This window comes from Lissotriton vulgaris, chromosome 6, assembly GCF_964263255.1.
Source record: "Lissotriton vulgaris chromosome 6, aLisVul1.2, whole genome shotgun sequence".
NCBI lineage: Eukaryota > Metazoa > Chordata > Amphibia > Caudata > Salamandridae > Lissotriton > Lissotriton vulgaris.
The window spans coordinates 138,673,723-138,700,030 of NC_141694.1; the positions used below are offsets into that span (position 1 = coordinate 138,673,723).

The following is a 26,308-nucleotide window of genomic DNA, read 5'->3' on the forward strand; positions in this document are numbered from 1 at the left end:
TCTAACTTCTAATCTACAGCTATTTCTGAATGCACATTTGCTTCTCGGTCTCCATTGCAGAGAGCCCCTTTCACAACATCTTACTTATCTTCGTCAACTACCTCTTCAAAAATGTCACTTTTGAAAGCCTACCCCTCTGCCAGAAGGCAATCTATGTGGAAGCTCCCAAATGTGTTAATTTGGTGTCTGCCTATCATCCCTAAAAGGAAAATTCAGTCTGCTTCACATTCTTTTTTTAATGTTCCAAAAGTAAGAATAATTTGCCAAGGCTGCAAATCCTTCCCTTGTTTGGCTGCAAGGATATAGAAAAATTCTCTTCCACTCTACACTTACCTTCGGAGAATCTGAGTTGCATAAAACTCTTGCAAAAGTGTCTGTTCATAAACTAAATGTTAATGAACCTCAGCAACAATACACCTGAACAGGTAATAGCACACTTATAAACCAATTAATAAAATATGTTGCCATTTGCCAGTACTAAGAAATATCTTGAATACATGCCTGTCCAGTATTCCCTAGGGAACCAGTTTCTGTTGCCACTTTTCAGTACAACAGGTTTGGCTTTATTGCAATAGAAGAGGAAGGCCATTTTGAATTAAACGCAAGATGATGATGGACGGAGCGCTGAAACATTTCGGACACTCACCCCCAGTCACATTTCTGGGTTTAATTCGTCATTGATCTTTAGCTCACTTTGCCACCCCAGTTCAGACATGGCCATATGCAAATCAGTCTTGACCCTGTTCCTCATGGGAACAGTCTAGCCTGAATTGCCAAGCCATGTCTTTCCTGGACCGGATACAAGCATCCTGGGACCGGTTTTCGGGTAACACCCCTCATCAGCTAGGCTAGCTTTAATCGAGTGGCAAAGTGAGCAAAGGACCCACGTCTGGGCATACCCTGCCAACTTAGGGCAAACAAAGCAAACAGAAAGAGATGATCGACAGAGCGCTGAAACTTTTCAGACACTCACCCCCAGTCACGGATCTGGGTTGAATCCATAATCAGAATCAGGGCTTTAGCCTCAAAATGGTTTCCGTCTAGAAAAACAATCTGCACATTGTGACATCTTGTTTGAGTTTAAGCAAGTAAACCTGCTGAGAACAGCAAACAAATTAGCTGTCCTCAATCACTGTCGCTACTCTGAGCACTTTCTTCCAATTAAGTGTCAATTTTTTCTGATAGTCGAATCATGAGAAGCATCAGATTGTGCAATGTGTAAGGGTATCAAATGTATGACCACTGCAACAAGCGACAGAGTTCGGGGGGAGGACAGTCTTTCTAGCAGATGCGGGGGTACTCCGCACTGAAACACTGGAACTGGTCTACTACATGCAGTAGTTTTCTAATAGGTATTTATCAATAAAGAGGTTATCTGAAATTCCATTACTGATTAGTGAGTCATGTCTTCAAAAGAAGCCTGGTCGTGACAAGGAAGGGGGTCGGGGATTGGTGGGGGGAGGTGTGGCTGAAGGAAAGTCTAGCAGGAAACAAAGAACTAGTGGTAATCCCATGAAAACCTAAGAGGCCCACCCTTCTCACACCACTTGCTCAAAGGGCAGGGTGCCCATGTTTTGTTTTCTCCGTTGCCTTTGCAGATATTTCCTCCTTCGCACCTAGCTCAATGTTAAAGGTTAACGGTGCAGAAAAATGCTTTGTACCACTCAGTATTGAATGTCTCTAACATTCCAAATGTTCTATCGGCACAGATGTTGCACAAGGCAATATTGGCAGCTGAATGCAGGCTTAGGAATACACCAAGATGGCTGAGCAGGGACCTCGTTCCCAGGTGTGATGGCGAAGGAAAGGAGAGAATACCTCCTTTTCAGTTTCCGTGTAGCTAGGGGCAGGGGTCTTTTCTGGGACAGTAACCTGCCCTTGAAGAATGTCAAGCTACTGATAGTTTAAGTCTGGGATGCCTGGACGTTTTAGAATAATCATTAAGGACAAAGACATTTTGTTTTCCTCATTGGCTAGGCCCTGTTCACTCAGCTGAGGATAGAGGGACTCCAAAGTGCAAATAAAAAGCCTTCACATAGAAAAAGAGAAAACACGATGAAAAGGTAAGGAAGAAAACTGTGCTCTAAAATGCGAGATCTTTTTTCTTGTAAGGACTTTTGATTTTTTTTTTATTTGCATTTATTCTTGTATAATAAAACAGATGAGGAAACAAAAAGGAAAGATTCAGCCTAGCAACACTGAAGTATTCTATGCTTCTGGATAAGACAAATAGGAACAGACGAGAGGAAAGCTAAAGTGAGAAATTGTTTAAAATGTTTTCTACGAATCAGACTACTGACAATGAAGTATTCTACGCTTCTGGATACCACAAATGAGTAGCACCCTAAAGCAAGAAATTGTTATCAATTTTTTTGGGACTCGGCCTAGTGACAATAAATTATTCTATGCTTTTGGATAAGCGAGCATGTGTAAGGAGAACATTTAGTAGAACAATGTACTCTTGCCCTTATTTAAGTGCCAACATTGACATTTTGATTTGTTTTTGGCCCTTTGTTTCTTGTGGTGTATATATCGGAACTTTACTATATTAATTCGGGCATTCATTTCACAGCACATTCATATACAATCCTTTCCTCGATGTTTCAAAAGATAATAAAGAAACGTCTCAATTTTTTAAACATCATTTATTTGAATTCCATCGGTTTACAGATACGACCCTTAAGGAACAACTGATCAAAGGGGAACACTCATTAAAAAGGGCACACTTTTCTGGAGTACGTTGTCATTTCTTTTTCCCCTTGGAAGGTTTTGCAAACAAGGATGGATCTATCTGGTTTGTGGTCAGTCCTTTAACAGAGAAAAGCCTGGCAGCTCTTTCTTGTAAAGTGCCCCCACATTTCAGTCCACGAGACATCAACTCTTGCTTCAGGGTTTCCAATCCAAGGAGCTCCAGTGCAGCCGCAGTCGAGAAGTCCTCCAGGTCCACCGGGGAAGGAGCCTGCAAAGTAGAAGAGGGAAATGCATGAATACTTCATCAGATAACAGACGTATTGCTAGAGTCTGTTGCTGGCCGCTTGTCACTTGTGAAAAAGCACAATCAACATTTTAGGTTTCAGTTTGATTTCAAAGCTTGAGACAAGCTGCTAATGACGCTTATTCTTCGGGTCAAAAAATGTTTGTGTTTTTAAAATACAATAAACTGAAGTGTCTGCAGCTTTAAAGGTAAACCCATTATTCACTGATGCCACTTCCCTGGCCCTCAAATGTCACATACCTCATGTACACAGATAGTTGATCACATGTTTTACACACCTCTTACCTTTGCTAGTCCATCATCTGTGCCGAGGCTTCTATGCATCGGTTTAGGAGGGTGCAAATGTTTCTAAATCGACAATCCATGATCGAAGAGGGATATGACTATCAGGATTTAAGAAAACTACTTGAGAACTTAATTTTTAAATTCCCCTCTTCTATTCTTTAATATAAGTTTGGAAGCCCCACACATATTATGATCAGCTACACCAGAATTAACATGAAATTTGCTGAGCGTAATCACTAAGGGAAGTATAAGAAACCTGCCCTTTAAGGCACTTGACAGCCTCCACGAAACAAACAATGACCCCATTCCTGTGTCTCATTCTATGCACTTCAACGGGAGGCAAACACTCACACTTCTGCCACTGCAGGAGAGTACCACGAAGGAAAAACAGATGCTCATCACTGCAGAGAATGGATGCAAATTCATATTTCAGGAATGCCCCTAAATGTTCCACTCACAAACATCAGTTGCTTCACAAGATTATTCAATTTATTGGAAAAGCAAGTGATAGGAAGGATGGGCATAGAGTGGAAGAAAGGCTGTAATTTGATGCTGCCCCATTAGCTTTAAACATACCCTGTATTTTGCATGCAGAATCTAATTTTGTTCTAGAGTCTACTGTCTTTCAACTATGGAAGAAGTCGACAAAAGCGTTTTTGACTGACGGATGGTGAGGTGCCATATGACTACACAGGTCCATCCTGTGACTACACAGGTCCATCCTGTAAGCCTCTCACTACTCTGCAATTGTGCTGTATACAATGTTAAGAAATCATGCATGTAAGCCCTGAATCTTAATGCAGTTCACCTGGTTGGGTTGGAGGAACCGTTTTCATTGCATGCTGCAGTGCTCTGCATGGACTTACTAGCACCTTCACATCTTGTGCGTGATGCTAGAATCCTGGAATACCATTGGATGAGGAGTTGTCAGGTCTCCACAGAACTCGCTCTCTTTACTTTGGGAGAAAGTGGTCGATATCTCAAGGTAACTGCAAAGGTGGAAGGCTGGGCAGTCAGGAGTTCCTCGCAGCAGGTCTTGACGAGTCGGTGCCGACCAGGTATTTTCAGGAGGATTTGCGGTATGGCACTGCCTGCCTGGACTGTCTCAGTTGTTCAGGTGCACAGGTTGAGTCGGGATGTTTGGACATAAAACTGTGCCAAGAATATCAAGGACAACAATTTGTGAAGGTAAGTTTCTGATAGCATGCACCGTTTTACTTTACTTAACTCCACATAAATGTACCTTGATGATATAGCTGTGGAGGTAAGAATAGTAAATCTATACTTGCCTATTTGCACTTACCTTCTCGATATTTTGGTCCTCAATATTTTTGACACCCTATTCTGTCCATGCAAGATTTTTGACATTGATTTTCTGTCTGACTACTTGAGTCAGAGAGGAAGAACATCTAAATGTTGGCTGCTTTTATTTGAGCAAAGTTGTGAAGCTCATTGTATCCTATCGGAGGACATCTGTAGCACATTCTTTCTCCCATTATTGTCTCACTTTGACAACTCTACTTGGTGAGGTAGATGGAATACCTTACCCCGTAAGCACCTATTCGTAGTGTGTGTTGCTGCGGATGCATATGCTTAGTATACTCCTGCCATCTAGTTTTGGGCTCTAACATTTACAAGCTTTTTTTAATTCGAAGAAGTTCTTATACTGACGAGGTGACTCCTCCTATAGTCTGTATTGTGCGCGGTCATTGGCTACTACGTTAGATTGTTTTTAGCTCATTGAGTGAGCTTTAGAATAGAAGCAGTATAGTGACAGGAAAGAGGAGCATGCAATTGAAATGTAGGATTATGTAGAGTGTTCCTAGGTAAGTATATTTGTGAACCAAAAGCTGCAGAGGAAGAGGGTGGCTACATATGAATCTACCGCACGACATGCTACGAATAAATGTTTACAGGGTAAGTAACATATTCCATTCGTAACAGGTGTTTGCTATAGATACAAAGTCTCAGCATAAAATGTAAAGTAGTGCTCCCCATAAGCGGTGGTAAGCTACTGGCTGATGTAGATGTTTGACAAAGTGTTCTAAATATAGCTTGACCCACTCTAGCTTGTTGATTAGCTAAAACATCAACACAATAATGTTTTGTGAATGTATGTAGGTTATTTCATGTAGCTGCTTTACAAATATCCACGAATGGGAAGTTCCCTAAAAGGCCAGTGAGGCTCCTTTTCTGTGGGTGGAGTGAACCCTTGGAGTTACAGTTAGCATTCTCTTCGCTTTGCGGTAGCAAGTCTGGATATATCTAACTATTAATTTAGCTATTCTTTCCTTGGGCATTGGATATCCAAGGTGTGCTTTTGCAAATACAACAAATGGTTGTGTTTTGCAAAAAGGTTTACTTCTCTTTACGTAATACATTAATGCCCGTTTAAAATCTATTGTGCGCACAGCACTTTCTGCTTCCGGTTTAGGGAAGAGAACTGGTAGCTCAATTGTCCGGTTCGTATGCAAGGCTGACACTACCTTTGGTAAAAATTTAAAGTTAGTGCAAAGCACTAATTTTCTTGGAAATATTTGAAAGAAATGTTCTTCCTGTGTAAGGGCTTGTATTTCACTTTTTCCTCTAAAGGAAGTCAAAGGACCCTTAACTCTTGTGAGACCAATATTAAGGTTCTGTACTGGTGCTGGTGGGGTGGATTGACTCTTTTTATCCCTTCCATAAAAAGCTTTAACTGTTACTTCAAAAAGTGTCATATGTTACATGTAAGCATCTAAAGCTGCCGAATGTAATCGGATTGCTGTATAAGCAAGTACTGCTTGCTGTAAATGAAATATATAACCGATAAGGTCTTGATATATTGTTACCGAAGGTAAGTAACTTGTGCATCTGAAAGAAACACATTAGTGTTAGATTCCTTACCTTAGAATAGATACCCCAGCAATACCAACCCCGGTGGTGGGTCTGCGAACCAAAATCACACCAGAAAGTCCTGGAGAACGGAATGGCCAAAGAAGCAGTCTCTCCGGACTGGACTGTACAGGCAGTAATGCTTGGCCAGCGTGTGCAGCGAGGCCCACGCAGCTGCCTGACAAATGTCCTGCAAAGGGACTCCCCGTCCCAAGGCAGTTGTAGCCGCTGTGGCCAGAGTGGAATTGGCGCGCAGCCCCTCAGGAGGATCCTTTTTAGCCAAAGAATAACAGATCTTTGGTCCGTTTGTGCACCGCCCGTCCCTTCTTAGCGCCCACGTAGCCAACAAACAGTTGGTCATCAGCCAGGAATGGTTGTGTGCGGTTTAGGTAAAAGAAAAGCGCACGTTTTGGGTCCAGACGGTGGAGCCTCCTGACAAAGGATCCACGACCCCACCCCGCCCTGTTTGTTGCAATACCACATGGCAGTGGTGTGGTCTGTGAACACCTGCACTACACTTCCCCGGACAGAGGGAAGGAATGCCTTCCGTGCAAGTCTGATCGCCCGCAGCTTCAGAAGGTGGATATGGAGCCGGGACTCCGCCGGAGACCAGCAGCCTCTGATCTTTGCCTCTCCCATGTGGCCCCCCATTCCCAGGAGGGGCGCATCCGTCACCACTGTGTGCTCCAGTTGGGGTAGGGAGAGGGATCTGCCACTGACCCAATCGCGGTCCGTGAGCGACCACTGCAACTGTCTTGCAGTGCCCTCCGAGATCAGGACGTGGTAGGACAGGTTGTCCTGATGTTGTGCCCACTGGAACTTCAGGTCCCACTGCAGAGCCCGCATCCGCCACCTGGCATGATGTACCTGCAGGAGGCCATCAGACCCAGCAGCTGTAGGGCCATCCTGACCGAAACTCAGGATAAAGGCTGAAAGATTGGAATCAGAGCATGAATATCCCGAACCCGCTGCTCGGGAGGATAAACCCGAAATTGCGCAGAGTGCAGAACCGCTCCTATGAAGAGGAGCTTCTGGGAGGGACTCAGATGTGACTTCGGCGTGTTGATGTGGGCCGGCAGGACTGGAATGTGGAAATAAGCGTCCTGCAAGTCCAACACTACCATCCAGTCTCCAGGGCCTAGGGCAGCCAAAACCTGGGCTAACGTCAGCATCTTGAACTTTTCCTTCCGGAGAAAGACGTTAACGCTCCCGAGGTCCAAGATAGGGCGTAGGCCCCCTTTGTACCAGAAAGTAGTGGGAACCAGAAAGTAGTGGGAGTAACAACCCCGTCCTACTTCTGTCCCAGGAACGCGCTCGATGGCCCCCTTGGCCAAGAGGGCCGTAACTTCCTCCTGCAGAAGTTGCAAGTGATCCCCGACATGAAGTGGTACTACGGTGGCATGGCTGGAGGGGTCATCTCAAAGGGGAGGGAGTAGCCCCTTCGGACAATTTGCAGCACCCACCTGTCCAAAGTGATGGTACGCCAGTGTAGCAGGTGATGGCGAACTCTGCTTCCAACTGGCGTGGAATGGGCCTGAAAGCTCGGACTAGGAAGGGTTTGAGGCAGTTGCTGCAGGAGCGGATGTGGACTCTGTACCCCTGTTCCACCGCGGCGGAATGCATGTCGGCGACCGCGCTAAGGTTGGTTCTGCGGCCTGTGGCTGGACGAAAGCGGGGTTGCCCCTTCCTTGGTCACGAAAAAGGTGAAAAGCAGAAGCTTGCTGGCGCTGGGCCGACAGGCCCAAGGACTTGCCCGTAGCCCTGGAGTCCTTAAAGCGCTCCAGCGCGCTATCTGCCTTGCGCCACAGAGGCGACGGCCATCAAAAGGCATGTCCATGAGAGTGCTCTGGACATCCCCTGAAAAGTTTGTGGACCTCAGCCAGGCGTGACGACGCATCGCCACCGTCGTTGCAATCGCTCTGCCCAGCGACTCCGTGGTGTCAAGTCCACATCGAATGGAATACCGTGCTGCATCCCGCCCCTCAGCAAGAGCCTGGGCGAGCCGAGCCCCGACCTCCTCTGGACACTGGGGCAGCACGTACGCCACTGTATCCCACAGAGAGTGGGAATAACGGTCCAAAAGGCATTAAGTATTATTGGACTTCAACCCTGGACAGATGGAGGAAAATAGTTTCTTGCCAAACTGTTCAAGCCGTTTGGATTGCCGGTCCGGAGGTGCAGTCGGGAAGGCGGTTTAGGACGTGGAGGCCTGGATAACCAGACTCTCAGGGGTGGGGTGGGTGGACAGAAAGCAGGGGTCGCCCGGAGCTGGGCGGTGTCACCGGGCCACGTTCCGATCCACAGGAGGGACAGTGGTGGGCTTGGACCAAGTGCCCATCAGAACGTCAGTGAGGGCCTCATTAAACTGCAGCAGAGGCTCCTAAGAGCTTACAGGCGGTTGAAGCACCTCAGGGAGGAGGTTAGACCTCGCGGCCGCTGCAGGGAGCTCAAGGCCCAAGGCCTTGGCTTCCTTGTGCAGCACCACAGCATAAGTAGCTCCCTCCTCCGTAGCCACGGAAGGAGGAGAGAGAAAACCAGTGTCAGGCGAAGTGTCTAGACTACTGGACTCCCCTAGCTCATCTGTCCAGTCCTGACTTAACCGGCACTGCTGTGCCAGAGGGTTCTCAGACCCCTACCAGTCCTCCCCTTCATCCGTATCCTGATAAACAGGCAGAAATGACGGAGCCAGGGCATAGGTGAACAACTCACCAGTCGGCGTCTGAGCCGATCGGCGCCTGTCCGACGCCGAGCCCGGGCTGAAACCTGGCCGGTGTCGCCAGAGGACGGCACCAGTGGTGTCTCTGAGGGGGTCGACCCGGATCCAGGCCTGGATCCCACGGGGTCCTGCGATGCCAGGACCAAAGTCCCCGCCGCCGGGACCGAAGTTGCCGGCGGCGCCGGGGCCGAAGCCACCGGCAACACAGGGCTAGGATCCCCAGTCAGACCCGCGGGGTCCAAAGGCGCGCCAGCAGGTCTCGACGGCGGAATGAGTCCTCATGGCCACGAGGAAGTCTCGAATGTGCTCCGGAGTCGCATTGAGCCCAGGGACCGGAGGGTGTGGGGTTGGATGAGACTGCGCGGGCTCCGCCGGAGCTGCGAGGGCGGGCAGTTGATCGGGTATATTATGGGCTTGGTTTTATTCGGGGTAAGCCCTGTAAATGCTCCAAAAATGTGCTGATTCTGGAGGACTCAGGTCCTGTGTCTTGAGGCTCAGCCATAAACATGAGGAAATCATCTTCATATAATGCTATGTGGCCAGAGGCAGCCGGCATTCAGCCCAGACCAGGGCATCTACTCTCATCCACCTGGCTAAAGGCTTAATTGCCAAAGCGAGTACAGTAGCGACAGAGGGCACCCCTGCCGAGTTACCCTACATTTCTGAACCCTTCCCAAAGCGACGCTACCTTGCCGCACTCAGCCCTAAAAGTCTGTATACAGCAGTCATACTTTGTTAATAAACTTAGAGCCAAAGCTCAATCTTGTCAAAAGGCAGAACTCGGTAGACCCAAAGTACTGAGCAAAAGCTTTCCGGAAGTCAGCTAGTATGCAGGAGCGTGTGGCTCCAGCCACTGTTCGGTCAGGGCCATGGCATTGTGATCACAACTGATATTATAACATGTGGCTTGGTATGGCATGAAGCCTGATTGATCAAGATGGACAAGCGGGCGGAACACTGAGAAACTGATTAGCTAAAACTTTGGGCCATATCTTTGCCTCTATATTAAGAGACTGAAATAAATAGATGTGACAAGCAGCACTGCGGTGGGTGTCCTGGTTTCAGTATCACCACTATCTCGGTCAGGTGGAGGTCTGGCGGCAAGGCCCCCACCTCTCGGGCTACGAGTAGGGCATTAAGCTATGGGTCAATAAACTAGATGCTTTACGTTTTGAAGAATTACAGCAGGAAGCCATTAGGACCTGGAGTTTTCCCCGCTCTAAGCTGGGTGAGGGCCTGTAAAGCGTCCTACTGTGTGATATTCTCTTCCTGCGCCGCCGCATCCTCCCGCTGCAGTGGTACAGGAGTTTGTGAGAGATCTTACGGTGGGTAAGATCTCTCACAAACTCCTGTAGGGCTGTCTTGCCAGACCAATCTACATCAGAGTATAGCGTTGCATAGTAGGAGGTTCGGGTCGGGTGGTGTTTGTACAGAGCCAGAGGAGGTTCCTGCTTGTTTTGCCTCCCCATTGATAGATGCAACTGTGTGGTGAGCCACAACGTCCGGGCCTCTTGCAACAGTGTCTGTTGCAGTACACCATTGCGTGTGACCGGAGTCCCTAAGGCGCCCCTGCTCACAGGAAGTCGCCAACTTTCTTTCCAGCTGTAGGATGAGATTCTCAAGGTCAGTCATCTCTTGTCGCCGTCTGCACTGCCTGCCAGAGATGTAACTGATAATGTACGCCTGCAGAGTTGCTTTTATTGCCTCCCATAGTGTTACTGGGCAGTCTACTGACCCAGCATTTAGCTTTAGGTATTGAACAAAAGCACAGTAGATACTTGTCCTGGCCTCAGTGTCACGTAACCATAAAGCATGGAGTCGCCAACTCGCCATCGTCCAGTACGGGCCCAGGCATAGCCGCAGCTCCAGCAGGGAGTGGTCGGACAATACTCTCACAAGAATTTGTGTCCATAACTTTATGTACGTCATGAGGAAGTAGTCCAGGCGTGAGAACACCTATCACTTTATAGGCCCCTGGCCAGGGTGAAGGGTCTGCCATACATCCAAAAGCCCTAAGGCCTCCGGAAATCGTGCAAGAGGGGGTCGTTGGGCTTGTAAATGTACCCCCTACACCCAGGATCCATCAAGGAGAGGACAGGCCACCCCATTCTTTACAACCCTCCTGCTCCCCCAAAGATCCAGCTGGAAATTGTGCTCTCAGTGCATACAAGAAGCAAGCAGTAAGGGGCGGGGTGTGAACACTAAGGATCGTGAGCGGTCTCCCATCTAGGAGGCTGGCCACCGCCACATAGAAGCCCCATTATCATACCATTTCCGGGTCACCTTCAAAGGTACTCGATGTATAAACACTGCCATTTCCTGGGACCCCCTCATAAAACCTGTGTGGAATACTTGGGACTAACCCATCCTCATCAGAAAGGGACAACTGTTGCCGAGCAGGTGCCTATTTGCATGAGGAGAATCTCCACTCTATAGCGTTTAGCCTTTCTCGCAGGATCATCCTCTATTTGACTGGGTCTGAGAAGTCATTGGCATTCCATGTGAGGAGGTTAACTGTGAAAGCGGGTCAATGTGTGTGGGTGCATTAGGGCTGTCTGGAGTCAGTACCCATGGGTAATAATTAGTGCACAGGCTGTCGTGTCTCAATCAATCAATCAGGGTGTTTGTAAAGTGTGCTACTCACCAGTGAGGGTCTCAAGGCACCGGTTGAGTGGGAGGGGGCGGTTGAAAAGCCAGGTCTTGAGGTCCTTCCTGAATGTGTGTAGGGTCGAGGAGCGTCTGATGGTTACAGGGAGCTTGTTCCAGGTCTTGGCTGCCATGTAGGAGAAGGCTCTACCGCCAGTTCTCGGTCTGCGGATGTGGGCGACCTCTGCCAGGGTGATGTCGGTGGAGCAGAGATGCCTCTTGAGTACGTGGTAAGATACTCTGTCATTGAGGTATTTGGGTCCGATGTTGTTGAGGGATTTGTAGGTGTGGGTGAGGAGTTTGAAGGTGATCCTTTTTTCGACATGTAGCCAGTGAAGGTCTCGTAGGTGTTGGGTCATGTGCTTGTGACGCTGTGTCCAGAGGACGAGTCTGGCTGCGCCGCTCGGGATGGTTTGGAGTTTATGTAGAAGAGTTCTGTTGACTCCGGCGTAGAGGGCTTTGCCGTAGTCCAGTCTGCTGGTTATGAGTTTGTGGGTGACCGTCTTTCTGTATTCAGGGGGGATCCATTTGAAGGTCTTACGGAGGATGCAAAGGCAGTTGAAGCTGGTGGACCCGACAGCGTTGATCTGGCGGTTCATGGAGAGGGAGGAGTCAAGGATGATTCCGAGGTTCCGAGCGTGGTCGATCGGGGTTGGTGGGTTCCCATGGGTGTAGGGCCACCAGGTGTTGTCCTAGGCGGAGGTGCAGGGCCCGAGGATGAGGACCTCCGTCTTCTCGGAGTTGAGCCTCCATCTAGGCTGCCACATTCTTCATTCCTTCCTGGAAGTAGAGTCTGGTGTCTTCGGGATTCTTCGTGAGTGAGAGGATGAGCTGGGTGTCATCGGCGTAGGATACGATGCTGAGCCCATGGTGTCAGACGATGACGGCGAGGGGGGCCATGTAGATCTTGAAGAGCGTCGGGCTGAGCGATGATCCTTGGGGTACTCCGCAGTTGATGTAGGTGGGTTCGGAGAGGAAGGGGGGGGGGTGGAAGAGTCTGATCCTCTGGGTTCTGCAGGAGCGGAAGGATTGGATCCAGTCTAGGGCGGTTCCTTGTATCCCCGCGTAATGGAGTCTGAGTGCGATGTGAGACGGTGTCAAAGGCTGCGGAGAGGTCTTGAAGGATGAGGGCTGCGTTGCGTTCCTGGTCGAGTAGCATGCGGATGTCGTCTGTGGGAGCGAGGATGGCGGTCTCGGTACTGTGGTTGCTGTGGAAGCCCGACTGGGAGGTGTCTAGGATGGAGTTCTCTTCGATAAAGGCGGTCACGAGTCTCTCTGTGACTTTGGCTGCGATGGGGAGGAGAGAGATGGGGAGGAGAGAGATGGGTCGGTAGTTTTTCAGGGCAGTTGGGTCAGCCGTTGGTTTCTTGAGGAGGGGTTTCACCTCCGCCAGTTTCCAGTCGTCAGGGCAGGTGCTGCATCTGAGGGAGGTGGTGATCATTCGTTCTAGTTTGGGTGTGGAAGATGTGGGGTGGCCAGGGGTCAATTGGGGCTCCTGAGTGATTTTCTTCATGGTCGTGGTGATGAGCTCGACGGTAGCGGGATCCCAGGACGTGATGGTTGGCTTATCAGCGGTAGGTAGGGGGGGGACGTTGTCTGTTGCTTGCTCACTGAAGCGGTCATAGAGGGCATTGATCTTCAGATGGAAGTAGGAGCCGAGCTTGTTGCAGAGTTCCTGGTAGGGTGTGAGGTCTGTGGCCTCGCAGGTGGGCTTTGCGAGCTGCTGGATAATGTTGGGACAGCTCGTTGGCGTTAGTCGCATTGGTCTGGAATATGTCCCTTGTGAAGGTCTATTTCTGAGTGCTTGTAAGATAATGTGTGAACAAACCCCTCCCCCACCCACCTCCCACCACCCTGAAAACAGGAGGCATCTGTTATGGAATAAACTGGGGACATATGCCAACCGGGCACGTAAACCCCAACTGAGTCCACTCTAACAAACCAATCTCCCCCTCCCCCAACAAATCAATCAACCTCAATAAATACACAGAAGTAGAGAGCAAGAAAGAAAGAGAAATAATCGTAAGGGAGGGCTATCACTGCAACGCAGATCTCCACCAGTTGACGGCTTGAAGTGAATGGCACATAAGCCCCCTGGCAGGCTCTCCAAGAAAATGCAAGTCAAGGTTGTGTGGGTGTGGCTCCAGGAGGTCTGCCACCCATGGACGTCAGAGTTTTTCAGTGTGGACTCAAGTCTGTCGACAAGCAGCTCCTGGAACGGTGACACCTCAGATTGCTTCTGGTCGGTATCTGGTACAGTTTCTGTTCCTTATGGCCCTCCAAGCAACCTATAGGGCCGGATCCATGGGGCGAGGATCGCCAGAAGGCAGGTCTCTCCTCCAACCATGACCAGACGGCTTCTGCCGTGTCAAAGAAAAGTGTGGTATTGTTTAAAATCACTTTGAGGAGGGTGGAAAAAGCAACTTATATTGGATTTGCATGGCTCTCTTTTTGTTTTACCTCCAGAAAGGAACGTCTCTGTTGCAGCACCTTCCAGGTGTAATCAGGGAACACCATAATCTGCACAGAGTTGCATTGTAAGGTGTCCATTGTCTGGGAAGCCTTAAGGATTGTGCCTCTGTATGTGAAGTTGAACAACCTAGCTATGATGGGGCGTAGAGGGGCTTCCGATATAGCAAAACAAATGGACATATCTCCTCTGGGGACCAAGTCTATATCCAATCTGCAACTAAATGGGCAGCAGAGGTGCCCTCTAAGCCCTCGTGTATCTCCACAATCCAGAGGTTAATATGACAGGAGAACCCCTCTGCATATAACTGGTCTCTTCCAAGTCCTCTTCAAGCAACCTATGGGGTCTCTCTTGGACAGGCCACTAGCGAGCAGTGATCAGTCTGTGCTTACAGTCTGACAAATCTTAGTTCTGGGATTTTCTGGCAGTGGGTAACTGGTGAGCAACCGCATCACCTCTGTAGACGTCCTTGCCAGGCAGGCTTTGGTAGTGCACATTAGCAATGCCCCCGAGTGCATCCGTCAACAAGGCGGGCCAAAGGTTCTCGGGCCCTTCATTCTGCAGGTCCAGGTTGCCCTTTAAGATCCCCTTAGGGATACCAGAGCTCCGTCTGCCAAGCACTCCCCACGTCCACTCCTCCCCGCCCCCTGCCCCCAAGCCAGTCTGCCGGTCACTGGGCCCTCACCAGGTCTCGGAGTGCAGCGTACTCAAGGGCGAGGCCCAGCAGGCAACACTTTCCTCTCTCCCTTTCCTGCCCTCTGCGGCCCACAGCAGCCATCCCCTACATAGCTTCCTTGTCGAGCATCCCGGTTCAGTTGTTCGACGTGGGCTCTCCACTGCCCCATTCTCCCCACTCTTGTTGAGGCCCCCAATCTGCGTGGCCGTCCATCTGCCTGCGCAGTGGGGCCTGCTCCCACCTAATCAGTCTCCAAGCTTGTCCGGTGCTCAAAGCATCCAACTTGATGCCAGGGGACTGTTTCTTGCTCCGCGGGCCGTCGGTGGCAGTTCCCAGCGGATGCCGCCTTTGGAGACCCATGGGCTTCGGATTGGCTGTCGGATTAGGGCAGAGAGACAGAAGAGCTCAGCAATGAGTGCCTGCCATGTTCGGTGTCTCTGCCACGCCCCTCAAAACAAACACATTTTGATTGACTGTTTGGCCGCATTATATGTAAAGGTTAAGTCCTGATTCTGCATGGTAGGACTCTTCATTGGAAGTCATAAATGCTACAATAATTCCCTGCTGTATGTGCAGATCCTGGAATATCTTTTTATATAGTTTTCTTCCATGGAAACAGCATCAGAGAATGTATTTTGTCCATATATCTATGGATGGACCCCAACAGGTTTCATTTTTTATGAATGTTCCAATAACAGTTTATATTCATATTTCTGTTTTGCAGCATTTATAGGCAGATAAAAAAGCACCAATTTCTATGCCGAACACAAAGGTAAAATGTAGACTGTTTGGCTTACAGTAGGCACAGAGGAGAAAAAAGTATCCTGTCCCTTTGAGAACCTCAACGGTAACCTTTCCCACAATGTACTGTACTGGCAGATGCCTTTCTAACCCAGTTTTATTTTTCCGGCTTGTGAGAGAAGGATCTCAGGACACCTCTGAGGTCTTTTGCCCTAAAAGGCATATTTTTCATTCAGGAAAAATATATTTTATTGGATTCACTCGACGTTTATCATCTGCTGTTGAGAGATTCCCTTGGATTTTGAATGGAGTTTTAGTCCAATTGCCTTCTCTCTTTTCAAAGTGCCATTCATGTGGAAGAAAAAAGGCTGTAACTGGCATCCACAAAATATGCGTAGTGTGTTTACCCTGCGACATCTGCAAGAACACGTCAGAAAGAACTATAAAAGACAACAAAGGCATGAGATTGAGAGGCATGTTGGAATACATGAGGGTTGAGGGAGAGAGAGGAGAAGACTCAAAATATCGACATCTCAACCTGTTTCACTTTCTGTACCATCTCCTACTAAAGACTACAAAGGTAGGCCAAACAAGGTAAAGAGCCATGGATCCGCCAATGAAGGGGGGAATTATTCCAGCGTTTCTGACTATCAATGATCATCCTATGATGCAAAACATAGGTCTTTTATTTCATTTACTCTTGCAGTACTTATTGTATGTTTTATAAATGTGTACTTGTGTCACTCTGTATGAATTGGTAATAATATAACACGACCCTAGCTACAAAGCAAAAGAGTGCTGTATATTAAGTGAGGAGTTAGGAGACAGTCTATAAGATCGTGTACATAAATACATTTTACACACATTACATTAACATTGTTTTTGGGCAAAGGTGGAATTAAGTTATGTGTCCAGAATGACACAATGTTGAGTCAAGCGCAAAGGCCAGTATTTGAACTTGGTTACAAGGGTGGCAGCTCTAGCCACTAGGTCAAGTCTTCTCTAGCAATTTGTTTGAGGGAGTATTATAATTTACAAGCCACATGGAGGAGTGCTGCTTTGGTAACTGTCTCTCTAAAGGCGTACACAAGATATAATTAGTTTCTGGGGAAGGGTGGAACTCAAGTTAAACTTTAGCCATTAGTTTGTTAAATACCCTGATCACATCTACCATCCTCGGACACCAAGCATTTCCTATCTGCTTCAGAACATGCACTATGTCTGCCAATAAATCCAAGCATGTCCTGTCATTTCCATGGCACCAGACCGTGTATGGCACACTTCAGTAATCCTAACCACTAGCTGTTTCCCATCAACCGACATAGAATATCGACTGCTACCACCATCACCTCCTTCCCCACCTGGCTTCTGGGTGCATCTAAATGGATGCATCAAATTCAATTCAAGGAAGTAAGCCACATTTGAGCACACAAAAGGTAAGTGTAGATTTTAACATGATTCAGTGAAAGGCACAGAGTATTCTTCCTGCAATAAAGCATGGCCCGTTCCTTCAAGGAACTGTTATTATTTAACAGCTTAAAGGTAGTACTAAGATATCTTTCGGTGTTGAGTAATGGATAATGTGGACCAACGATGAAAAACAATGACCTTATCCTTCCAGAATGAAAGAAGTCATCTGCAATTAACTAAAATAAAGGTATTCCCTTTGGCCTCCCAAATTTTATATGTATATGCAAATGTGAACTGGAATTATGCAAGGAGTATATACATCAAGTACCATCGACTAAACATTTTTCCTCAGTGGTACTATATTTATATTCTCTCTAAATTATTTCACGATCACAAAGTGTCAGAGAATGTAATGTAAATGCAATGTAATGATGTCTTGTAAAGCGCATGAATCACCCCACATGGGGTATCTCCGCGCTGTAGACCGCTGGGGAACCCGTCCTGGCTTTCCCTGTGAGATGGTCCCTACTGGGTATCTCCAGGGTGAAACCAGGCATCCCCGGCGTATGTAGGGGGCCGTTGTGGAGATGAGGCAAGCTAATGACCAGAGTTGCTGAGTGTGATCCCTGGTTAGAGTAGGCACTGAGGCGAGAATTATCGAGTCTACTGACCCTGGTCCACGACCCTGCCGCGTCGGGAATTGAACCCTGGTCCCGGGCCGTCCTCTGCTTCCGGGTCTGCCGCCTCTAACCAGTGAGCCACACCACTCCACATCGGTTCATATCATAGTAAAAAATCTGGGAGAAGTCTTCATGAACAATCCATAGTAAGAATACTACTTTCGAAAGAACGCTACTTACCACAGTCTCAGGCATACTTCCAACTTCAGGAATTAATGATTTTTCTTCTACTTTTTGCTCCAATATTTCGGTATATTTGTTAGTTTCGGCTTCTTGCCGTCCAGTCTGTTCATTTTGGGAAGAAATGTCCATCGCTACTGTATCACAAACTGAATTATTTCCCAAATCACCTAATATTTCTGGAGTCTTTTCAGAAAACTCTGTGGCTACGTTACAATGATTAGTTTCATCTGAACTGCTGCTCTCTCCTGTGGCTTCTTCAATGCTCTCAACTGCAAGATATGAATCTTCAGCTTCTTTATGCTTTCCGGGATTAGCATCTGTTTTCTGGATTTCGATTTTGGGTATGCTGCTTTGTGAATCTTCTTCAAAATCACCATTATGCTCCTGGGATGTTGGCGATACACCAGAGTGTGATGCACATGCCTCATTTTTCAGTGAACTGCTCCCCTCCGATGTGTCCCTTTCAGTTCTCTCTGCAGGACTTCCCTTGGATTCCTCACTTGCTTCTGACACACTAGTGGAGTCATCACCATCACTTTCATCGACACCAGAACTACCAGAATCCTCCACACCTTCTATCCCGGTCCTGTTGGAGAGAAAAACAAGCTTAAGAGACGGTGCTGAAAAATTAAACACCACAATAGGTTCCAGTAGGTAAGCTGACAAAGAGAAATTAATAAAAGTAGTGTGTATCCATGTTGGCGAAGCTCATCACAATGAGAACACAAGGAAAGACAGAAATGCAACTTTGTGATAAGCAGCCAGTAGGTACAGCTTCTAAAAGCCAGTGTTCAAGCACACCACCACCAGAGGCAAACTAAAAGCTGCATTTATTGTGCTAGTGAATACATTCTTTATAATTCATTGTGGTCATGCAAAAGTTTTGGTACCAGAGGCCAAATTCTTTCTTACCTGCAATCAACCAAACGAACTATAGTTCATTTGGCTTCCCAAAGTTTTGTATATGCAAATGTGAAATGGAATTGTGAAAGGGGAGTACACATTAAGGACCATGGGTAATAGACTTATCATTTTTTACTCATCGGCACTACATTTTAATTCTCTCTAAAGTATTTTCCCAATCACAAAGGGGTCGATTTTGAATTTTGATTCGGGAAAAACCGCTCCGAATAGCCGTTCGGAGCGTTTTTCCCGTACGAATCGTACCCTGCAATGTCCCCCGTACGTACGACGAAGTACGATTCGTACCAGGAGCAGTACTCCGGACGAATTGTACAAAGACCGTACGACTCGAATCTCCGCACGAATCTCCCTCGGAACCCGCTGTACGCGACATCTGTACGGTTCACGGCTGCTTTTTCCGAACCGGCAAGTACGATTCGATTCGTGTCGGGTACGCACCGTACGACCCTTTTTCTACGCGAGCTGAAAACAGCCGTAAAAGCAGAGTTCGCCCCGAAACAGGTACGGAACGTCCCCCCCCCCCCCCCGGGTACGGTGCGTACACCCCATGATCGCAGGGTTACGGTGCGTACCCCTGCGATCACGGGGTGTACGCACCGTACCCCGCCATCTTGGGCTGTACGCACCGTACCCCATGTTCGCTGGGTGTACGGTGCGTACACCCTGCGATCGCGGGGTACGGTGCGTACACCCCAAGATCACAGGGGTACGCACCGTACCCCTGCTATCATGGGGTGTACGCACCATACGGTGTGTAAGTGATTGTGTGCTTTTCCGTACAATTCGCCCTTACCCGACGTGGACCGTACGAATCGCGTCCTCATACCCCGGCCCAGATCGTACTCGTCGGGTCGTACGGCATGTGTATGAGTCGTACGGTTCACTGTTTCAGCCTTGCAATACGTACGGATCGCGACGATTCGGACGGATTGACTGAATACGAATCGTACTACGTGACTCGGACGGACGAGCACGAATCGTACGGCGATGGCTCCGGATGAAAATCGTACGGACGTTTTTTTTCCAGGATCGGAATCGGCCACAAAGTTTCAGATAATTGGTTCATACTGTAGTAAACTAAAGATCTGAGAGAAGTGATCATGAACCATCTACAACAAGAATACGACTTCCAAAAGAACACTACTGATCAAACTCTCAAACATACTTTCAACTTCTGGAATTAATGGTTTTTCTTGGACTCTTTCCTCCGATATTTTGGCATATATTGTTTCTGCTTCTTGCTTTCCAGACTGTTCATTCTGGGGTGAAACGTTCTAAGATTGAGTGGGAACTTCCATCACCACTGTATCACAAACTGAATCATTCCCAAAAATCACCTAAATGTTCTAGAGTCTTTTCAGAAACCTGTGTTTGTGACCCACTATTCCCTCCTGTGGTGTCTACTTCTCTCACCTCCAAGGCCTGAATAATCAGCTGCTTTATTCATTCCAGGGTGTGCATTTGTTTTCAGCAATTGTATTTTGCCCCAATTCTTTGCCTCCATACTGGCTCCCCCCCCCCCCCCCCCCCTGCATTTGCAAACATTTAGAAAATTGAAAGTGCTGGAGGGTCTGGCATACCCCATGAGGATTAAACCACGAGAGAAAGGAGAACCTCCATATTTTGATTGCGTACTTTCCAGAAGCAGCAGAGCTGTAAACAGCTATTATGGTAGACCAAGCCTTAAGTATTTCAGCTCATGCAGTTTTTACAAGCTTAGACTTCAAAAGAATTGCAGGTCGTGCACCCCGAAAACAGAAAACATCTGCATAAAATACCAGAGCCCTTGCATTCACCCATGTGTGCCTCTGCAGAAGAACTGTGAAAGGAACCCCAATAACGAAACAGTTTGGTGAACACCCAAAACGTAGAAAATGCATTACACACAAGCCAATGACCATAAGAAAAATGCTAGCACTAAAAATGGCAGTTTATGATACATTACCTCTTCTAGCAAAATTAACAAATATATAACCATAATATTGTGGGTAGAATTTAAAATCTCAGTATTACTCTGCAAAATACCAGTTTTCCAAAGGAAAGTCTTTATTTATTTTGCTAATATCTTTGGTGTCGTCTGACGAATCGGCCCAAGAACGAAGTTTATATGCTTTACGTCTGGCATGGCAAGTTTTGCACTGTCCCAAGAGAGGGAAAGGTAGAAGGGGAGTAAAGGTTACGCCAAGCATGTCACTGTTGGTCTGTCTAGAGCCTGTATCTGCAGCTTCTAAAGTGCAATGAATCTGGGGTTAGATACGATCTTGCTTTTGAAATACATTTTCCACTCTCTTTTTGTATGTATATGGAGATGCTGTGTTAAGGCCCTTGTTTGGAGTTTGGCATGTGGGATACTGCACCTATGCAGAATGTATCCATATTCAGTATTTTTCGTGCCATGCCCCCAACTAGTTATTTTTAAGTAACCAGGTCGCCAGAACAGTCAGTCAGTCAGTCGCGGTCAAAGTTATTCCTGTAATTCTCAATACTTTTAATCATAGTTTTCCGTGGTTCTCCAGTGTTAAAATGTTGAATTGATACGCAGCAGTAACAGAGCAGTCAAAATACGTCTTATTCTGACGGTGGAAAAAAACACCTGAGTTGGAGTATGTCCTGTGCAATATAAGTTTCAGGGGCAGTACTACGAGTCACCCTCAACTGAAACTCCTCCACTGAAGAAAAGCAACTTGTAACCAAATGGCAGGAACGTGCACATCATGTGATCTACAGCTACACATGCTGCAAACCTACATCTAATTGTATAGATATTTATATATACACAGTGACAAACCTTTTTAGGGAAATACACCAAACCTACTTTAATTAAATAATTTATATATATATTACACATGTGCAGACCGTACTATATTTATTACGTTTGTTGACTTTGGGGAGGAGACATGATTTATTAGAGGCAGAGCCTCAACCGTATCAAGTGTATCATGATGTCCTTCCCTCTCTCAACAATGGCAATAAGTAGCATATTACATCCGTGCATCCACATACATGGTTTATGTTTTTTTTTTTATGTTTGTTTAAATAAAAAAAAGAAAGAAATGCAATCAAAACAAGAGGCAAGGAGTTAAATTTATCGCTGCGGGAAAACTACAGCGATGAGGCCTCATCTACATATGAAAATAATGCACCCATTTTCTTTGTGATTGCTTTCATCAGATGAATTGTTTTGTATATAAATAGTTGCAATTTCTTTATTTATATAACACTTACGTGGTCACCCATTCCATATGTTATGTAACTAAAGAAATGACAATTATATACAAAACAATTTACCTGATGAAAGCAATCACAAAGAAAATGGGTGCAGTTATCGACATTACGGTCTAAGTAGTGAAGACATCCTTTAGACCATCTTCAGGATGGTATTTTCATATGTAGATTGACCCTGGAAAGACTACGCAGAGGATTCTCTGTAATAAAACGGAGGACTGTATGATGTAGTCTGGTCCGTTGAGTAAGTTTCAAAGAGAAAAATTTAACAATTGGGGGCAGTCGCACCTTCAACAGTCCACCTTTTCAGGCAATGCTTGTTTGAATTAATTCCAATGCGGCCAGTCACTTCATTAGTTATTCAAAAACAGGTATAGATCCAGCCAATGAACCGCAGCTCGTGCACATAAGTGTCAATGAGATAAGAACTGCTACAAGAAACTGCTAAATCTCGGTCATTTTGTGTTTATATGTACTGTATTTTGTGTACCCTTCAATATATTTCCTTTTTTTCACATAAATTTGTATTTCTAGAAGTATACACCTGTCTTCTATTGTTCTTGTAAAGTTTTTTATAGATTCACGTTGATTGAGTCACGGTAAAATAAGGAATCATTTTTGCAAAATAATTTAACGTAAGCTACTGCTCAGAGGTAATCGCAATTGACCTCAGAACGCATAAAAACTACTCTATAAGAAAGAATTTCTTGTAGGCACTTTATCTCGAGAGTGCAACTGTACCTGTAAGTTCAAGTAATGATCTTCTCTGCCGAAAGTGTGGGATCCATGGAAAACGTAATGCAATTGCCTCCAATAAATATTTATGTAGCTACACAAAAGGATATTAGTTTCTTCTTTTTGTCCTATGATGGCTAAACTTTGAATGACAGCAAATATTCCTTGTCCAGGCATGGAACCAGACAGGACTCTGCATTTAGCAACAAGCTGAGATGGAGCAGGGTGAAACTTGTAGGCCTCAACCTTTGTAATTCCTCAGCGAATGTTTCTTTGAGTAGCCAACTATCCAATGTAAGGAAATATATTGCGGACCACACAACTGACAACAAAAGGGGGCATAAACGTTGTAAAACATTCATAGGGTAATTCTGTTTATCAAATAACGAAACAAATGAGATGTGATTGGTATAGATGGAATTTGGAAGCAGATGATCTATAGATTCAGCATAACTAGAATTCAGTCCTGTAACAGGGAGCTAATGTCCGCAAGAGGGCTGAAGCAGTAGCTAGACGCAATTATGTGCAATAAAAATCTGGCTATAAAGAGTAAAACCATGTTATATATTCTATTCTTTCTTTTTTCTTCAATTGGCTTCCATATTCAATATCCTTGCACTTAATATAAGTTTTCTTCCAATGCTTTATTTTCCTATTGTTGCTAAATTTATTGGAAATACTATTGTTCACAATGTACCAAGTTTTCTTGGTTCACATATGTCTAAATCATTCCTAACTCATACATGCTCTTAAAAATTATCTCATGGAATGTCAGAGGCTTGAATGTCCCCATTAAAAGACAGAGGGTTTTATCTCACTCATCAAAGTTAGATGCTAATATTGTATTATTACAGGAAACTCATCTCACTGAAAGTGAATCACTAAAATTCAAAAGGCATTGGGTTGGTGAAGTTTTCTTCTCGCCAGGAGATGGTAAAAGGAATGGGGTTTTAACTCTCTGCCACAAAACACTGAAGGCCCAGCTTGTCTCTCAGGAATCTGACAGAGGGAAGGTGGGTTTTCACAAATCTCGTTAGGGCGGACTACATTATCACTGCTCAATGTTTATGCCCCTACCAATGGAGACGTTAGTTTCTGGTCACGCATCTCCCAACTGCTCCTCAAATATCCGTTGGAGAACTTCATCTGATGGATCCATTCATAGACAAAAATTCTAACTCCCATTTTACCTCAAATGCAGTGCACAAAGCTTTCATACAAACTACTGAACAAAGACATTTATTAGACTAATGGTGCCTTTGTAATCCATCTACAAGAGAATACTCTTTTTTTTCTCTCATCCTCACCAAACACAATCCCGAATCAACCATATTTTTATTTCACGAACATTTCCCAATCCTTACGCCCTGCTGATATAGGCACTATGCTTATTTCAGATCATGCTCCGGTTTCGATTCAATTGGACCTTCTAAGCCACTCCACATCTAAAAAAAAATGTCGCTTCAATAACTCTTTACTCCTTGATCCTAAATTTAACTTGTCTTTTGTATCCTTCTCTCAAGAGTTTTTCACTATTAACCTAACGACAGATGTTTCCTATCACACAGTATGGGATGCCTTCAAAGCTACTGCTAGAGACTTTATTATTAAATTTGTGTCAAAAAAACGCAAAGCTTTCCGCTTAACACACAACACACTTCTTGATCAGATTAAAAAGCTCGAACACTCTTTTCATATCTCCAAATCAAAGGAATCTCTCAAGGATCTTATTAACGCAAAGATCGCCTTTAATGAATCAACCACTAAACAGGCCTCCCTATATTTACTTAAATCTTCAGCTAAGTACTATGGGGGCCTAAATAAGTCAGGCAAACTTCCGGCCAATTATTTGAAAATTAAACAAAAACTTCACATTGACTCCATTATAGAGGTCAATCGAATTCAGAAACTTAAAGACCCTGAACTTCTCCAAGAATTTGTACACTTCTATAAGTCCCTTTACACACCAGACAGCACACCTTCAGATACAGACCTTTCCCACAATTCAAAAACACATCAATCCCCAGATGGATTTAACAATTCTGGAATCTGACCTTACACAAGCAAAACTTCTTAACGCTTTGAAAACCCTTTAAAATGACAAAGCCCCCTGCCCGGATGGCTTTACAGTGGAACTTTACCTACACTTTGCTAATGTATTACTCCCACACTTATATTCTCTTATTTCTTCCTTCATCACTTCACGTAAATCCATTGGCTCTTTTTCTGAAGCCTTGATATGTCTAATACCAAAAGCTGATAAGGACTTAAGTTTTTGCAAAATTATAGACCCATCGTCTTAGCAAACGTCATTTATAAAATATTTTCCAAAGCTCTAGCTCTAAGACTAGAACCTCATCTTCCACTATTACTTGGTAAGGAACAATCAGGTTTTGTCAAAGGTCGCAGTATCACGGATAACACACGTCTGTTTTTTTACATTATATCCAAATCATCACATTATTCAGATTCTCTGGCAGCAATTGCGTTAGACGCGAAAAAAGCCTTTGATCAGGTTTATGGGCCATTTATCTTCCATGTTCTCAAATGGTTCGGTTTTGGCCCAAAAATCACATCCTTAATTGCCCTACTTTAGTCGGATCCCAAAGCTGCAATATCAACTAATGGTCTTATCTCTCCTTACTTCCGTCTCAAACGAGGTGTTTGTCAAGGTTGCCCCTTATCACCTTTTCTTTTTAATTTAACTTTAGAACCCATTCTGTCAAAAATTGGACCAAATCATTCCATCATGGGCTTTGTCTCGGACCCTCAACAAATTAAATCAGCAGCATACGCTGATGATATTCTAGTTTAGTATTCTTAAATCTATTTTACCTTGTAAATGTATCTAAATATCGCATTGGTTTTCATAGTCAAAATCTGTAAATAGTATGCTTAGTATTCGCAATAATGAATGGTAAATTTAATTGAACTTTTAATTATTGTTTGTCTTGCTTTTCTGAGTGAAATCTCGAATAAAGCATACTTTGACTGATTGACTGATATTCTAGTTTTTCTCTCCCAACCACAGTCTTCCTTCACAGCCTTTTTAGGACAAGTGGAAGATTATGGGCTGGTGTCAAGTTATAAATTGAACAAAGGGAAATGTGAGATTTTACCCTTAACTAAATACACCTTCAAGGAGGATTTTAAGATCTCTAATTTTGCATGGAACTCGACACATATAAAATATCTCGGACTCTGGTTCTCTTCCTCCATTAAAACATCCATTTCTCTGAACATTGATACATGTTCTGCCAAACTTAAATCACTAACTGCAAGATGGATTATCTTGGTGGAGTCGCTTAGATACTATCAAAATGATGCTCGCGCCTTTAATCTTATACATCCTTTTTAACATACCAACATCCATTCCATCTAACTTCTTTCAAAAAATTAATTGCATTCTAACTTCCTTTTTATGGAATGTTAAAAAATTAACTAGACCAAAATCTAAGGAGGGGTTAACTTTCCCCATTTCTCGAATTATCATAAAGCCTTCCAACTAAGACAACTGTCAAATTGGATTACTACTCAATCTGAAACTAGACCTCTTTGGGTGGATCTTGAACTCTCAATTTTAGCCCCCTTCTCATTCCAGGAATACCTTTCCTTCACCCGGAAGCCACAAAAGCTCTCTACTCCCATAATTAAGCAATCTACTAAACTATTATCTATTGCACCTCACCTAGCTACACATAATTCAGACATTTTTCTCAACTCCACAACTTGGCATAATAAATTGATCCTT

At 45.4% G+C, this 26,308-nt stretch overlaps 1 protein-coding gene across 1 annotated transcript in view; it reads right to left on the bottom strand.

The window, feature by feature from the left end:
* Positions 1-2,627: 2,627 nt before the first annotated feature.
* The window catches only part of SDE2 (spliceosome associated SDE2), a 200,834-nt gene continuing 177,153 nt past the window's right edge, over positions 2,628-26,308 (bottom strand). Inside the window, exons 6-7 of the mRNA XM_086926176.1 lie at positions 17,671-18,259; positions 2,628-2,959 (exon numbers count right to left, since the gene is read on the bottom strand). Of these exons, the coding sequence (XP_086782302.1) occupies positions 2,744-2,959; positions 17,671-18,259 (805 nt within the window). The 3' untranslated portion in view covers positions 2,628-2,743. The remainder of the gene's footprint in view (positions 2,960-17,670; positions 18,260-26,308) is intronic.